Source organism: Mus musculus, chromosome 14 (genome assembly GCF_000001635.26).
Source record: "Mus musculus strain C57BL/6J chromosome 14, GRCm38.p6 C57BL/6J".
Classification (NCBI taxonomy): domain Eukaryota; kingdom Metazoa; phylum Chordata; class Mammalia; order Rodentia; family Muridae; genus Mus; species Mus musculus.
This window is the reverse complement of record NC_000080.6, coordinates 60,860,000-60,874,536: the sequence shown is the minus strand read 5'-3', so window position 1 is coordinate 60,874,536 and position 14,537 is coordinate 60,860,000. Positions and strand designations below refer to the sequence as shown.

Genomic DNA, 14,537 nt, shown 5'->3' with positions numbered 1-14,537 from the left:
AAGACAAGGTTTCTCTGTGTAGCCATCTGTCTGTCCTGGAACTCACTCTGTAGACCAGGCTGAACTTGAACTCAAAAAAATCTGCTCCTCTCTGTCTCCTGAGTGTCTGAACAGTAAGGCAAAGCAGGAAACTCACACAGAGGCAGGGCCTTCTCAGAGGAAGATGTAAAAGGCTTTAGCCAACCTCTGGCCTGGGTGTGGAGAAGAGGAGATGTGTCCATGGCCATGGGAGATAGCAGCCTTCCCCCACATCAAAGCCCTCCGCTGGCATGCCTCTGTTCTGAAGTCCTGAGCGTCAGAGTCTGGCTCTCAGTTAGAACAACCCTTTAGCGAAGACCTGTAAGCCTAACTCTGGAGGCTGAGGAGGATGCGTCATGAGTTCTGAGGCAGCCTGTACCAAACCAAACACCACCAGAGAAAGAAACGAGGTCTCTTTGACCGAGCTTAGGAATTTCCTAGCCCAGAGAGTACTTTTACAAGCTAACTTTACATGATCATAAAAGGACACCGGCTACGTGTCTAGGCAAGAACTCACATATAACCAACAGAGAAATATTTGGAGATATGTTTTTATTAGCATGTGGTTTTCTAGTAAAGTACAGTTTTCTTTCAGACAACATGGTATTTTGTCCATTTTATAGAAATCTTCAGTAAAGAGCTGCCCTTCCTGAAGCTGATTTACTGTAGGCAAGTTTGGCTGTAGACCCTTTGGAAATTATTAGTCTGTAAAGCAGACCAAGTGTCTGCAGTGTGCAAAGGGCAGGAGACAAAATAAAATGTGGGTACCACGCTGTGAAAAACAGTAGAGTCTTATGACATCATATCCAAGCTGAAAAGCCCCTGAACTGAATGTGATTACTAACTCCTGAGGTTAGCTGGATCTGTGAAACAGCAGGAAAGGCAGAGGCACAGATGGAGGATGCGGGGAACAAGGGGGTGGGGGCCCACAGGATCCTCTTTCCCCTCTGCTGTCACCCACCATGCTCGCCCAGCTCTGCCCAGCTGCTGGAAGGCTACCTGTAGCCTGGAGGCTGTGTGTGTCAACAGGTAAAGCTGTAGAGGCGATAACCATCTCTGGGATGCCTGAGAGGTGTCAGGGATATCTCACTTGGGTGGTGAGGAGATAAAGTGCTCTAAGCAGCTATGACATCAGGCTGTAATTACTGGTTTGCTTTCAAAGGAAGCTCCTTCTAAGGAATGCTAAAGCCAGAGCCACAGCTCCTCTGCGCGGCTACTGTTACGAGGTCCTGCAAGGACACCAGGAGGAACTCAAGCTGAGACAAAGCAGAAGGGCCCCATTCTCATTCATTCATTCATTCATTCATTCATATTCTCTCTCTCTCTCTCTCTCTCTCTCTCTCTCTCTCTCTCTCTCCCTCCCTCTCTCTCTCTCTCTCTCTCTCAACCTATGGCTAGAAGACAGGCCACTAGCGCTCACCTGTGTGCTCCATGGTCAAGACTGGCCATGTTCTGGGCAGGAGTGGACTTGCTATTCCTACAAGGGCAGGTTTGTTGCTAATCTACTGATAGTGTAGCTCCTGAGAGTGGTCTAGAAAGACTTGTCTTGAACATTCTATTAACATGGTCAGTGCTGGTCTGAACCACTGGTCATCCTGATGAAGGACACATGGGGCAAGGCTTTATGGGGCCCAGCAGATGCCAGACAGCAGGGAGTGGTGTGGGGTGGCATACTGCAGCCACCTGTACTGCTCAAGGGGCAGTGGGCGGCTACCAGGGAAGGATCTCAGTCAAGGTGAACACAAGAGCAGCACCCCTCCTCAGGAGAGCAGCACCCCTCCTCAGGACTGCCCATTTTCTGTATGGACATTTCTCCAGACAAAGAAGGCCTTCAAGCAGGAATAAGGTCCATTTCCAGAAACAAACTGGGTGTTAATGGCAATAGACCAATCCTGTTCCAGGCAAGGGAAACAAACAAAGTCCTGTGGCAGGCAGGAGAGAGGAATAAGGGTGTCCTTAGGCCTGGAATTCCAGTTGCCTAGCCTTCAGCAAGAAAGCCTTAGGAAAGCACCAGGAACCCAGGGGGCTGCATGGAAGACAGTGCAGGATTGCTCTGTGCAGATGCTGGGAGCCCTCATACAGGGGTTCCCCTACACCTGAGGATACCAGGAAAGTCCCATAGAAGACTTCAGAGCTGCACAGTCACACCGGGAGGCAGAGGGGCTCATTGGAGGGTGAGGCCTCATAAAAGAATAATTATAGTGCCCAAACCCCCATGGCCAGGACCACAAAGTTGTAAGCAACTGCCATTGGATGCTGAGTGTGTGTGTGTGTATGTCTGAGTGAGTGTGCATATATGTGTGGGGGGGGGGACTGTGTTGTATCTTGTGGACTGAGAAAGGGATGTGTCATGAATTTGCCCCATCCCACCCTTGTTACCTGTTAAAAGGATCCTGTAGGAAGCACTCCTTCCAGATCATGGATGCCACAGCCCTGGACATCAGGTATGAGTAATACTTGGCACCATATCCCACGAGGTGGCTGAACCTCAGCTGCCAGGCCTGCCAAAACAGAAACCAGCACAGGAGCTGAGAACGGCGTCCAAGAGGACACAAAGCTCAAACGTCTCAACTTAGATCTCAACCCAAGGAGTCACGTCACAGTATCACCATTGTCATATGTGTAGACTACCGTGGGCTCACTAAATTGCGTCTGCATGAACTGACATTACAAGCCGATATCACAATGTGGCTCTATTTAGTTTTACGTGTGGCTGTTTTGCCTGCATGCACCTGCACCACATTCATGCCTGGCGCCCGCAGAGACTGGAAGAGGATGTTGAGTCCTCTGGAATTGGAGTTGCAGAAGGCTGCGAAGCACCATAGAGGGTGGGAATCAAACCTGGACTCTCTGCAAGAACACGTTTGTCACTGTAGGATGTGCAGGACAGAAGGGTGGAGGGGACAACCACACGGGAGCAACAGGAGCAGCAAAGAGGTGCAGGGCCAGCCCAATCACGGGCATCTGAAGGGGAGGGGTTCCTGTGAGCATCTGCTCTGAGGACAGATGAGAAGTGACCGTAAGAAAGAACAGCGAGCATAGGCAGCAGAGGATGGCCTAGTCGGTCATCATCATCATCTCATCAGTGCGAGGAGCGGCCCTTGGTCCTGTGAAGGCTCTATGCCCTAGTGTAGGGGAATGCCTGGGCCAGGAAGCAGGAGTAGGCGGGCTGGGGAGCAGGGGGAGGGAGGGGAGGATAGGGGATTTTCAGAGGGGAAACTAAGAAAGGGGATAACATTTGAAATGTAAATAAAGAAAATATCTAGTAAAAAATAATTAAAAAAAAAAAAGGACAGCGAACCCACTGGAGACTTCTTTTCCTACCAATGCCTTGGGAAGCCCAAGTGCCCACTGTGCCCACTGTGAGGGCAGCACAAGCTCCCTGGGCAGCATTTCTGACCTTGTCCCAGAGGATACTTAGGATTTCAGTTTTCTGACGAAATTTTTGTTTGTTTGTTTGTTTTGAGACAGGGTTTCTCTGTGTATCCCTGGCTGTCCTGGAACTAACTCTGTAGACCAGGCTAGCCTCAAACTCAAAAGATCAGCCTGCCTCTGCCTCCCAAGTGCTAGGTTTAAAGGTGTGCACCACTACCTGGCTTTCTGACACAATTTTACACTTTCTTCAAGCATATATTTTATCTGACCATCTTAGTTAGGGTTTTACTGCTGTGAACAAACACCATGACCAAGGCAAATCTTATAAGGATAACATTTAATTGGGGCTGGCTTACAGGCTCAGAGGTTCAGTCCATTATCATCAAGGCAAAACCATGGCAGCATCCAGGCAGACATGGTGCAGGAGAGGCTGAGAGGTCTACATCTTCATCTGAAGGCTGCTAGTGGAAGAACGACTTTCAGGAAGCTAGGGTGAAGGTCTTAAGCCCACACCTACAGTGTGATACACTTACTCCTAGAAGGCCACACCTCTAAATAGTGCCACTCCCTGGGCCAAGCATACAAAACCATCACATTGACCTAAAATACTTTTTAAAAAAATGCCTTTTTTCTTATAGAATGATTCTATAACAAGTCTTATATTCCCTGGGAAATAAAGTGTAAATACACTGTAATTCTTACAACTTTGTAGCATACTATGGACTAGATAAGCAAGTTCTAGCTAATGCATAAAGAAACCAAGCTGTTTGGAAGGCTGGTCCCTTCATCACAGAGGTATGGCAAGTCTGAGCACTCTGAACCCCATGCAGAGCTTACAATTTTAGAGCCAAGGTCATGTACTAGTTATGCTATTACATACATCTTTTGAGGTAATTACACTGCCTGGAGTAGACAAAGTGCTGTCACAGGAAGGTATGCAGAAATATACCAACCAGCTTGGGCCACTGAGCCAGTGTGGCAAAGATATGCAATAATCTTCAATGTCCACTCTCCTTTTTTACAAAAAGATAGGATTAGAAATCAGGTAGACACTATGTGTATTTACATAGAGTCTCCCTAGCAGAGTCTCCTGTGAATCCATCTGTGAGGGCAACACGCCGACCAGTAAGGCACAAAGCCAGTCAGAACAAGTCTCTGATGCCTCCAGACCAGCACTCAAACTACATGCGCGCTTTCTGCCATCCTGGGTCCTGTCAGTGACCTGGCCTGCTCTCTACCAAGCACAAGACACATGTGGAGGCAGATGGGGTAAACCTGACTACAGGCCTTATTTAGACAAAGTAGGATGTGTCTGTGTGTATGTGGGGGTGTCTGTGTGTATCTTTGTGTGTATGTACATGCTTGCACACATGCATGTAGAGTCCAGAAGTCAACATTGGGTGTCTTCTGCGGTTGCTTGCTACCTTCGTTTCTGAGACGGGGTTTCTCACTACCCTAGAGCTCACCAGGGAGGATAGACTACTGGATCCTCCTGTCTTTACCTCACCACCACTGGGTAACAGACAAGTACTGCCAAGCGAGCTTCTCAGGTCAGTGTGAGTCCACACACTCATGTAGCAAATACTTCACTGGCAAGTCATCTTCCCAGGCTCCCACGGTGGTGTTTAAAAGAAAGCCAAGTGGCCCAGGACCACCTGCGGTCAAAGTTCAGTACAGCTCTGACTAACTACAATTTTAGCCAAAAGAGTGGTCCTCTGGAACTCACTGAAAACCTACACATAGTTCTTCCTAGTCTGCCTTATTTGGTGGCAGGAGTGGGGATTTGCATTCTGTTATGGCGTGCTAGAATCTTCATCTACATCTGGGATTTTCTCGAGAGCAATTTGGCTGCGGTGTGATGAGACTTTTGGCAGACTATGGCTTGCTGCTTCAGTGCGGATACTTCATCAGGATATCCATTGCAGCATCTAACAGAGCCAGCAGCACAGGGGCCGAGGGGGCGGGGGCTTTGTCTTCTGTCTTCCTGGTGACCTGTAGAACTAGCTTCACCATCATGGCTGGGGTCAGGTGGGGGACAGGTGCACGTTGTGGATTCCGGCTGAGTGCGATTTGTTCTATCCAGAGAGCAGGCATACTTCAGCAGCAGCCTGACTGAGCTGAAAAAAATGTCTAGGTTCCTTAGTTTCAACTCACAGGTGAGTCCATATAAACAGCTCAATAAAAGCAAGAACTCTGAGAATGGGAAAGACATCAGGTGCAGTGTGGAGTACGGCCTCACTGCCTCTTGCTCTCTAATTACAGCCTTGGGTTTGGTTCTTAGCCCTTCACTTACCTCAAGGCACACTAAGAAATCCTGCCTGCCTGCCTGCCTGCCACCTTTCATCTGGGGCCCATAAGCTCATGGGGAGCCCTGCAATTACACTGCTGTTTGAACACAATTACCAGATCCCCGCTAATTCATCCTCACACCAGGCTCTTGTTCCCATTTCTCTTTCCACATTATTCTCTCTGGAGTGAGGCCGCAGGGCTACGGAATGTGGCGCCATTTCTCCTTTAAATCTTCCTAAGAGGTATTTATGGAAGAGCCTAGTTCTCACTTTTCCTCCGAGTCTTCACCACACACAGCATGACAAGCATTACAGAGCCAGTGACGCAGACCTGTGACTGCTCACACTGGCCCAGGCTGACTCTCACTGTTGCTGTGGGTGGGTCAGACACTCAAGGATCCCATCTCTGGTGAAGAAGTGCATTGAAGGCACGGACACTGCGACACTGTGCCCTGCCAGAGAATGCAGAGTGGAGGCTACAGGGCTCTCAGTGTCCTTTGTGGCTCCACGGCTTTCTAGGAACACGGACAGTGCTTTTTTACCATTGTCCCCTTTGAACTCTAATGAGGGACTTGTGAGCTCAGCACTCCCTTAAGCGCGTGACAGTGTTGAATAATGGAACTTGTCAGGTCTCTTGATTTTCCTATCAAATGTAGCACACATCATTTCATTTCCAGTGATATGTATGAATGTGCTTCCTAAAGTTCACTATAAGACGACCCGTCATGAGGCATCGCAGACTGCATGAGAGTATGGGGTTCTTTGCCTCCAGTGGGTGCCACTCAAGCGCTTGCTGGGTCTGGGTCTGGACTCACACAATCCTGCAGGAACATGACAGGAGTTTGATGGTGGTCGGCAAGGCACCATGGGCTTCTACAGCGGCAGTCTGACCAGGATGAGCAACCCTGGAATTATTTTTATTTATTTATTTTTTGGGTTTTTTTTTTTTTTTTTTTTTTTTTTCCGAGACAGGGTTTCTCTGTATACCCTGGCTGTCCTGGAACTCACTCTGTAGACCAGGCTGGCCTCGAACTCAGAAATCTGCCTGCCTCTGCCTCTGCCTCCCGAGTGCTGGGATTAAAGGCATGCATCACCACGCCCGGCAACCCTGGAATTATTAAATACCTATTGCAGACAACAGGATGTCATGGTGAAAAAAAAAAATCAATCTTAGGCTATTTTGGTCTCTTGAAAATACTTCTCTGACGATATTATTTGTTAGATGTGAGACTCTTTTTTTTCTTTTTTCCTGACTTTGTTTTATTGAGAGAGGGTCTTATAAATAGCACAGGGTAGTTTGGAACTCCTAACAAGAAAGGACTTGTTTCAGAAAAAAAATTAACAATAATAAGATTGGAGCTGGCAAGAAGGTTTAGTGAGTAAAGGTGTTTGGTACCAAGTCTGACAACCTGATTTTCAATCTATGGGACCTGTGGCACAAAGAACTGACTCTTGCAAGGGCCGATGTCATGGTGATGACTCTGTTACATGGGATGTCCTCTCTAAACCTTCCCTTGCAGATGTGACAGCATCACACTGCCTCACGGGGCTCTCTTGTTGCTTTCAGGGAAAAAGTAAGAGGTTCACATGGTGCTGTCACCTGCAAGCGGGCTGCAGGCAGACAGCACAGGCTGTGGTATCGTGTGCCTGGCAGTTTCTGTAATAAGTGCATCCAGAGGATGAGACACCACAAAGAATCGGACACAGCTACCTGCTCTTCATGCACATTTCACATGTATTAGTCTGATTCCTGTCTCTAACCTTCTAACTATCAAAGTCACAAGCATTTCAGGAAATAAAATTTCTGAAGTGACAAATCAGAATGAAGACAATTTCACCATCAGTATTATTGACCTTCTCATGCACCAGCCTGAGGTACACATGTGTTCTGATAGATGCGGGGCAGTCACACCGGCCTCATTCGAAGTCTGAGGCCTAAGGACTCCAGCCACGCCTTTACTTTCACACATTTACCTCTCAACCTTCTTCACCTCAGCTTTAAATGCTGCGCACAGTCCCTAGCTGGGGCGCTCACAGCTTCCCAGAATTCCTTTCTAGTTATCCTGGAGTAAGAGCCTCCAACTCATCTCCACATGAACATCCATTACATGCAATCAGAAACACGGCTCTCTGAGAACCACCCTCGGCCCTGGAATTGTACAGCTCTACCCTCCCTCCCACCCACCTGTCATCCTCAGAAGGCATTCCAGAAGTTTATTAACTTCACATTCTCAAGTATCGCCCAGGGCAGCGACAGCCTGCCATTTGCAGATCCTGTTACTACCTGTATCCTGCACGGCAGGGCTGCCAGAAATGAAGCACGCGACTGATTCGCTGAAATGACGAGGGTCGCCTGTTCTCTATCATCATGTCATCAACCCGCCCTGACTGTCTCCTCTGAAGAATGTCCAAAATTCCTTAAGTAATGGCTTGTACAATCCTTTTCCCACAGAAGTGAAAACTGTAATAACTGTGGCTGAAACATAAGGAGCGCCTGACTAATAACCAACAGCACGTCACTGGGATGTTAAAGAGATGTGGAGACCCAACACCATTACTTAGGAGTAATACACACATACAATTGTACCTTCTAAAATATTAATGAGTCCTGATTATCTGTGGTCTCTGGCTGCTTACTGATGTCAACAATTAAGCCACTAGTGGGTTCACAACAGGATGACATTACAGGAGGTGCTGGGATGTACGGGATGTGGGACCAGGCTGGAGAAGGCAGGTCACTGGCAGTGTACCCTGTAAAGATGGGCCTTGTTTCCAACCCTTGTCTGTCTGTCATGAGGTACACTGCTTTGCTCTGCAAACCTTCTATACTATAATGTTCAACCTCACCATAGTCTAGAAACAATGGAGCCTGCCAGAACAGCCTTTTCCAACACTGAGGTAAAATAAACCTTTCTTTTTAAATTGTTGTGTCACCCGACACAGTTGTTCTAGTGACAACTATTACAGACTAACTAACAGACAGAGAAAGGGCACCTCCCTTCTCTTGTTGGGTCTCTGATTTGAATTTTTATAACTAATGACGTTGAACGTTATGTATTTATTGGCCTTCTATTATCCTCTTTGGAGAAGCAGCTCTTGAAATCCTTTGCTCACTTTAAAAAGTGGGTCATTGGCCTGTTACTGTTGCCAGAGTTCTTTATACATTTTGGAGACTAAGCACACATCATACGCACATTCTAGCTGCTCTGTGTGGTGTCAGGTCACCTCCACAGGAATGCCTTTTGAGTACAATTTTCTAAAGGATTAATGAGTGCTAATTTATCTGTGGTCTCTGCTTGCTTACTTGTGTCAAATCTAGAAACTATTGTCTAATACAAGGTGAAGACTATGTGGACCTGTGTCTTCCTTCCTCAGCTTTAGCTCTGAAGCTGACTCCCTACTCTGTTTTAAGTAAGTCTTTCTATGCACAATTATGTGCAGGCATTCAATCTCACCCTCACTGTGGGTATCTGCAGAGCTATCTCCATTCTTTTAAAAGAGAATTATCTTCCCAGCGAGTTGTCATCTTGGTAGTCTTTAATCAACAAACTGAGTGTAAGTGAACAGGTTTACTTCTGGAGTCTCAGGTTCATTTCCTTAGGCCAACACACACACACACACACACACACACACACACACACGCACACTCTTAGTCCCCTCCATGTTGGAGCCATAGCTATATCCTCATAGCTCATCCCTGCTGCTATAGGGCTCTGCTCACCAACCTCAAACCTTGTAAGGGCCCCATGGTCTCCAGGACTGCACAAACCTCTCTGCAGATATAACCTGTGTACCATGGTTAACACAGGATAAAGTTCAAATTTGAAATAACTGTGCCCAGATGGAATGCCATTTCTGACCCTTCCCTGCCATGTCAGAGTGCCCACCAGCACACACACCCTATCACGGTGTTTCCAGTCATGTGTCCCGGGCAGTGTCTGTCAAAGGACATAAGACAGGTGAAGGAAACAGGAATTCGGAGACTAAGTATGACCCGTGGAGAGATTTTTCTAAATAATTTAGGTCTAAAACTGGTCTGTCTAAAAAACATTTTATGACTTACTGGAGGGAAAAAAACAATCATGGGCCAAGGCAGTCAATACTATTTTTTTTTTTTAAATTGTGGGTCATTAGTGGTTTGTGGAAACAATGCAGGAGGCCATGTCTAGCTCTGAAATAAACAGGGAAATTAAGCCGAGTCCACAGTATGGGCAACTTTGGGTCTGTGACACTTTGTTTCAACATTAGGTCAAAATGCTTAAATGGGAAAAGCAACGCTACAGAAGAAGAGAGAAAAAGGAGGCAAAACGATCATCAGGAAACAGAAAACTTAAAATGGGTGACCTCATAGCACATGCCACACCCTCCATCACAAGCAGCCCAGACAGCAAGGACCTCCATGGCTCTCTGCAGCCAGCGCTCCTAAGCACCCATGTTTCCCTAGCATCCGGCTGGTCCAGGGCACCCCAAATCCCTGCGGATATCACCACCCCCAACGTTCCTAACTGCATGTGATTTGACTCTCACCTAAAGAGAACATAATCACTTATAAAGTCAGTTTTCACTAACTCTCGGCTGTCCACCTTAGAAACAAGAGCAGTGCATTCATGACGAACTAATTGAGACTCCTGAGGTAGCAACATCACGGCAAGGCTGGTTGTCTTCCTCTGACAGCACATGGCTGTGAGGGGTACCACTGTGGGAGCAGCTGGGTGAGAGGAACACGGTGCTATTAAGTGATTGCAAGTGAGAGGTTGCGAGAAGATAGTCTAGATCAAGCATCAGCACTCTAGGACCATGAGAAAGGCCACTCTGAGATCACTGAGCTTCAGTGGCGCCAGCTGCTCGGCAGCCGGACGATGCTCTCGGCTGGATGTCCTTGCTACACTGGACCTGCCTCAACAGCGTCCAGCGCTGTGCACTTGTTTCCAATGTTGTGGTCCTCAGCTACAGCCGGAGCTGCACTTTGTTCTTCACAATCTTCTCTGTGCTTTTATCTTCGCTTTTAATTCAATACATGACTGGTTCAACTGTTTGAAGGATAAACTAGGTTTTAAGAGAGAAAATGATCTATAAGAAGTGGTTCTGAAAATGTAAACTATGCTTGTTTTATAGACACCCCTTGCTTCCATTTAAAGGACTCAGTGATGTGAAAGCATTTAGACTGTACTTTGGGTAAGTGGAAAAAGGTCTGTGCTGCAACTGTATAAATCATTTCCCATGCTATTTCTTTCTGGCTTTGAAGTGTCTGAGTTTCTCTGCATGATCTGAGAAAGTTCGGTTCACGTTTCACTCCCCATAAATCAGAGACTATTTCAAAGCTTTCTGGAGTCACAGAAAAACATACACATGAGAAAAGAGAGATTGCATCAGTGCGAAGTCAGGATCTGAAGACAGTGTGTTAAAGAGAGCAGCCATCCCAGCATCTTTCAAACCAGTCATCACACACATTACAAGTAAGGTGTGTCAGAGGTAAATTACTTTAACACTTGGGTATATAAGGTCATTAGGACACAGAACCTGCCATATGGCCACTTAAACAACTAGCTGAGTGTTGCAATGGGGACCTCTGGTAGCCTGGCAAGTGGCTCTTCTTAAAAAGCAGAGACAGCTATCAAATCTCTAAGGACAAGAGGCTGAATATCATGAAAGCCCCAGTGGAGTCAGTCTACTGTCATCTCCCGTCCTGACCCAGTCTATAAGTAACTGACTCGTCCCCCGCACTGTCTTTATTATTTAGATTCCCCTCTCAAGCCGTTCCTCAGTTACCCACAGGGACACTGCCTATCAGCTGCGCTGCTTAGACCACGTCAGCGCCACCATGATTTCATGTTGTATTATATGCAGCAACATACCAGACAAAAACAACTTAAGGAAGAAAAGGTTTCTTCTACCTCACAATCTGAGGGTGTAGTTGGGCATGGTGGGGAGGCCACAGCAAGAACATGAAGGGCTGGCCACCATCACAGTCAGGAAGTAGAGGGAGATGAACTCCAGTGTTCAGGTCTTTTCTTTGTATTCAGTCCAGGACCTCAGCCCTTAGGATGGTACTACCTATACTTAGGTGGCTTCTGTCCCCCTGAATTCACCCACTCTCCTCCTGACATGCCGAGAGGTTTATCTCCTAGGTCCTGCCACACTGGCAATACCAACCACCTGCAGACAGATGGTCTGTATGCACTTGACCCAGACCATGGGACGCCCGCTAGCTCGCTTTCTCCACTCTACATGACTCCTGCATTGCATCATTACTCAACTCCTGCTCAGAGCAGTCCTCTCTCTGTCTGTTGTGGGTGCTCTGGATGACCCTGTGCCCACGCACTAACTTCTTCAGTCTTGTTTTCGACATTAGAGCATGCCACCCTACACTTGGAATGTTCTCTTCCCCCAGATAGAGCCATTAGTCTCCTTCTAAATTGTGGGTTAGACAAGAAACATCCCATTAAAACCATAAACAATGATGACCATTGCTCTTTTTCATTGCTATTTAAGCCTTATTTTCAAAGTTCAAGCAATTTGCACCAATGCAGGACAAATAGAAACGTGCAAACCTTAGACAGCAAAAAATATTATTTAGCAAGATCTAGCTTGGGGGGTTGGGGGTAAGGGAGAGAGAGGGAGAGGGAATAAGTAGATAAAAATCAAACACATACATAGATAACAAGAGAGATGTCTAAGAAGAACATTACAGATCCATGGCAGTGTGGGAGGAGCAGGCAGCTGTACTGAAAATCAAGGACAAACACAAGTGACACACATGAGTCCCTGCCATGGCAAGTTCAGAAACAAAATAAACCAAGACCTTTGCATATGGGAGAGATGAGGTATTAACAACAGAGGAACTAGAGTTGGTTCCAGATCTCATATCTTCCAACAACAGCTATTCACATCAAGATTTGAGAGTAAACAAATAAAATCATAAAAGCATCAAAACAAAATATGGGCAAATGGTTTGTATTAGGAAGTCTTTGGGCTGAGATGTGGCTCAGCAGTCAAGAGCACTTCCTGTGCTTCCAGAGGACCAAGTGTGATTCTCAGCATCCACATCAGGCAGCTTACAACTGCCTGTGACTCTAGCCCAAGGGAATCACCCATTCATCCTCTTTCTGGCCTCTGTAATCACTGCACACACACTCACACACATGCACACACACACTAATACACACACACACAAATAATAACAGTAACTAAAGAAAAGTTTTGTTTTTTGTTTTTTCAGACAGGGTTGAGAAATGCTAAGCAGTATTGTTCAAGCATGATAGAGAACCATAAGAAAACTCTTATTAGCTCTTATTAGAACTAACAAGACAGAAAAAAAATTCAATCCAACAAGACAAAGCTTTTTGAATATTAAAGAGAATTATGAAAGAAGCTGAGTCAATAAATATGAAAAATATTTCAAAAGGATAAGATATTAATGTTGCTATAAAAATCAGTAGGAACAAGACGATCAGCACAAACCTGGGAAACTGAGGCAGACTCCTCTCACCGTTCCCTATATAAAGATAGAGCAAGGCCAGCAGGAAAGGTGTGAGCTTGACTAGGGGTCAAGAGTGGCAGGCAAAGTTGTAAGTTACAGCGCGGTCATAAACTAGAGTGATCAGGGCCATCCATCAAGGGGAACCCTTGCAGGAGAACCATGCAATGTGGACGAGCTATGAGCACCTTTACCTGGCTGCCTGTTCTTATGAGTGTTACCTAAAGTGGTTACATGCACAAAGAAATCTGTGCCACAGGGTCACCTGTAGGTCTTCCAGAAATTAAAAGTGAGTTAGGGCCAAGAGAATGGAGTTCTGGGGCAGGTTTCAGGCTGAAGTAAAGACCAACTCCACACAAAGGGAGGGCCTAGGAAGCCATGCCTTGGTGAGCAGGTTAAGTGTCAACCTGTCACTCCACTCCAAACAAAACAGTGACACAGTGGGCCTGGCACACAGTGTAAAGTGTCACAGAACTATCTGGAAGGCCAGTCTGAACCTCAAGTCTCAGCTGCCTGGCTGCTGCAGGAAAGGGACACAAACTGGGGAACCTAAGCTGGTAGGAGCTGGGGGACCAGGTTCAGGTACTGGCAGGTGCCCATGAGGATGATGGCATCTGCAGCCGATGACAGGAGGCTCAAACATTTCTGAGACACTCGGGCCTTCAAAAGCACTCCAGCTCGTTCCCTAAGGGAAAGGCCCCAAGGCTTCACCGCCAACACCATGCTACTGTGGCCAGGGCTCCAGGCATTCTCGTCTATTAACGTGGGTATGTTTTATCCAAACCAAGCATCTATTTTTAATGCTTCGTCCACCGCGGCTCGTCTGTGCAGTAGCTGGCCATATGTGCTGATTACTTCAGAAAAGACTATTGTGCAGGACAAGGCTTTTCCGCAGCAGAACTCCCAAGCTCCTTTAGGGTGGGGGTAGGGGGGTGGAGTCTTTACACTCAGCTCCAGGGTTGTGCATGCTACACCAAGAACTAAAACAAGCTGAATCATTGCGACAAATGTCACTTCAAAGAGTCGTTCCCCTCTAATGACAGAGGATATGGAGCAACTGGGGCAAGTGTTGTCTTTCGGAGTTTATGATGAAAATATGCTCATTACTGAAAAAAAAAGGGGGGAGATATTATAGTTGAAAAACAAAACTTAGCAAGGGGCCAAGGAGATGGCTCAGTCAATAACAGGCTTAGTATTCAGACCCTCAGTTCCCAGGAAAGGGCCAGGTGCAGTGGCTTTAAACCTAGTACAGAGCCAGGAGTGAGAGGAGGAAGGGTCCCTGGGGCTTGTCTGCCCGTCAAGTTTAGGTAAGTGGTGAATACAGAAGGGCTTAGTAAGACACCCTGTCTTAGAAATAAGGTGGGATGGACAGAGGAAGT

The 14,537-nt window shown here is 46.7% G+C and overlaps 1 protein-coding gene across 2 annotated transcripts in view; it reads right to left on the bottom strand.

Annotated features, from left to right (window-relative positions):
- Nucleotides 1-14,537, bottom strand: part of Mipep (mitochondrial intermediate peptidase) — a 120,920-nt gene that overhangs the window by 30,945 nt on the left and 75,438 nt on the right. For both annotated transcript variants that reach the window (NR_040642.1, NM_027436.3), the window contains exon 17: nucleotides 2,398-2,519. Coding sequence is in view for 1 of the 2 variants with exons in the window: in NM_027436.3 (NP_081712.2) it covers nucleotides 2,398-2,519 (122 nt within the window). In the remaining variant the exon portion in view is untranslated. The remainder of the gene's footprint in view (nucleotides 1-2,397; nucleotides 2,520-14,537) is intronic.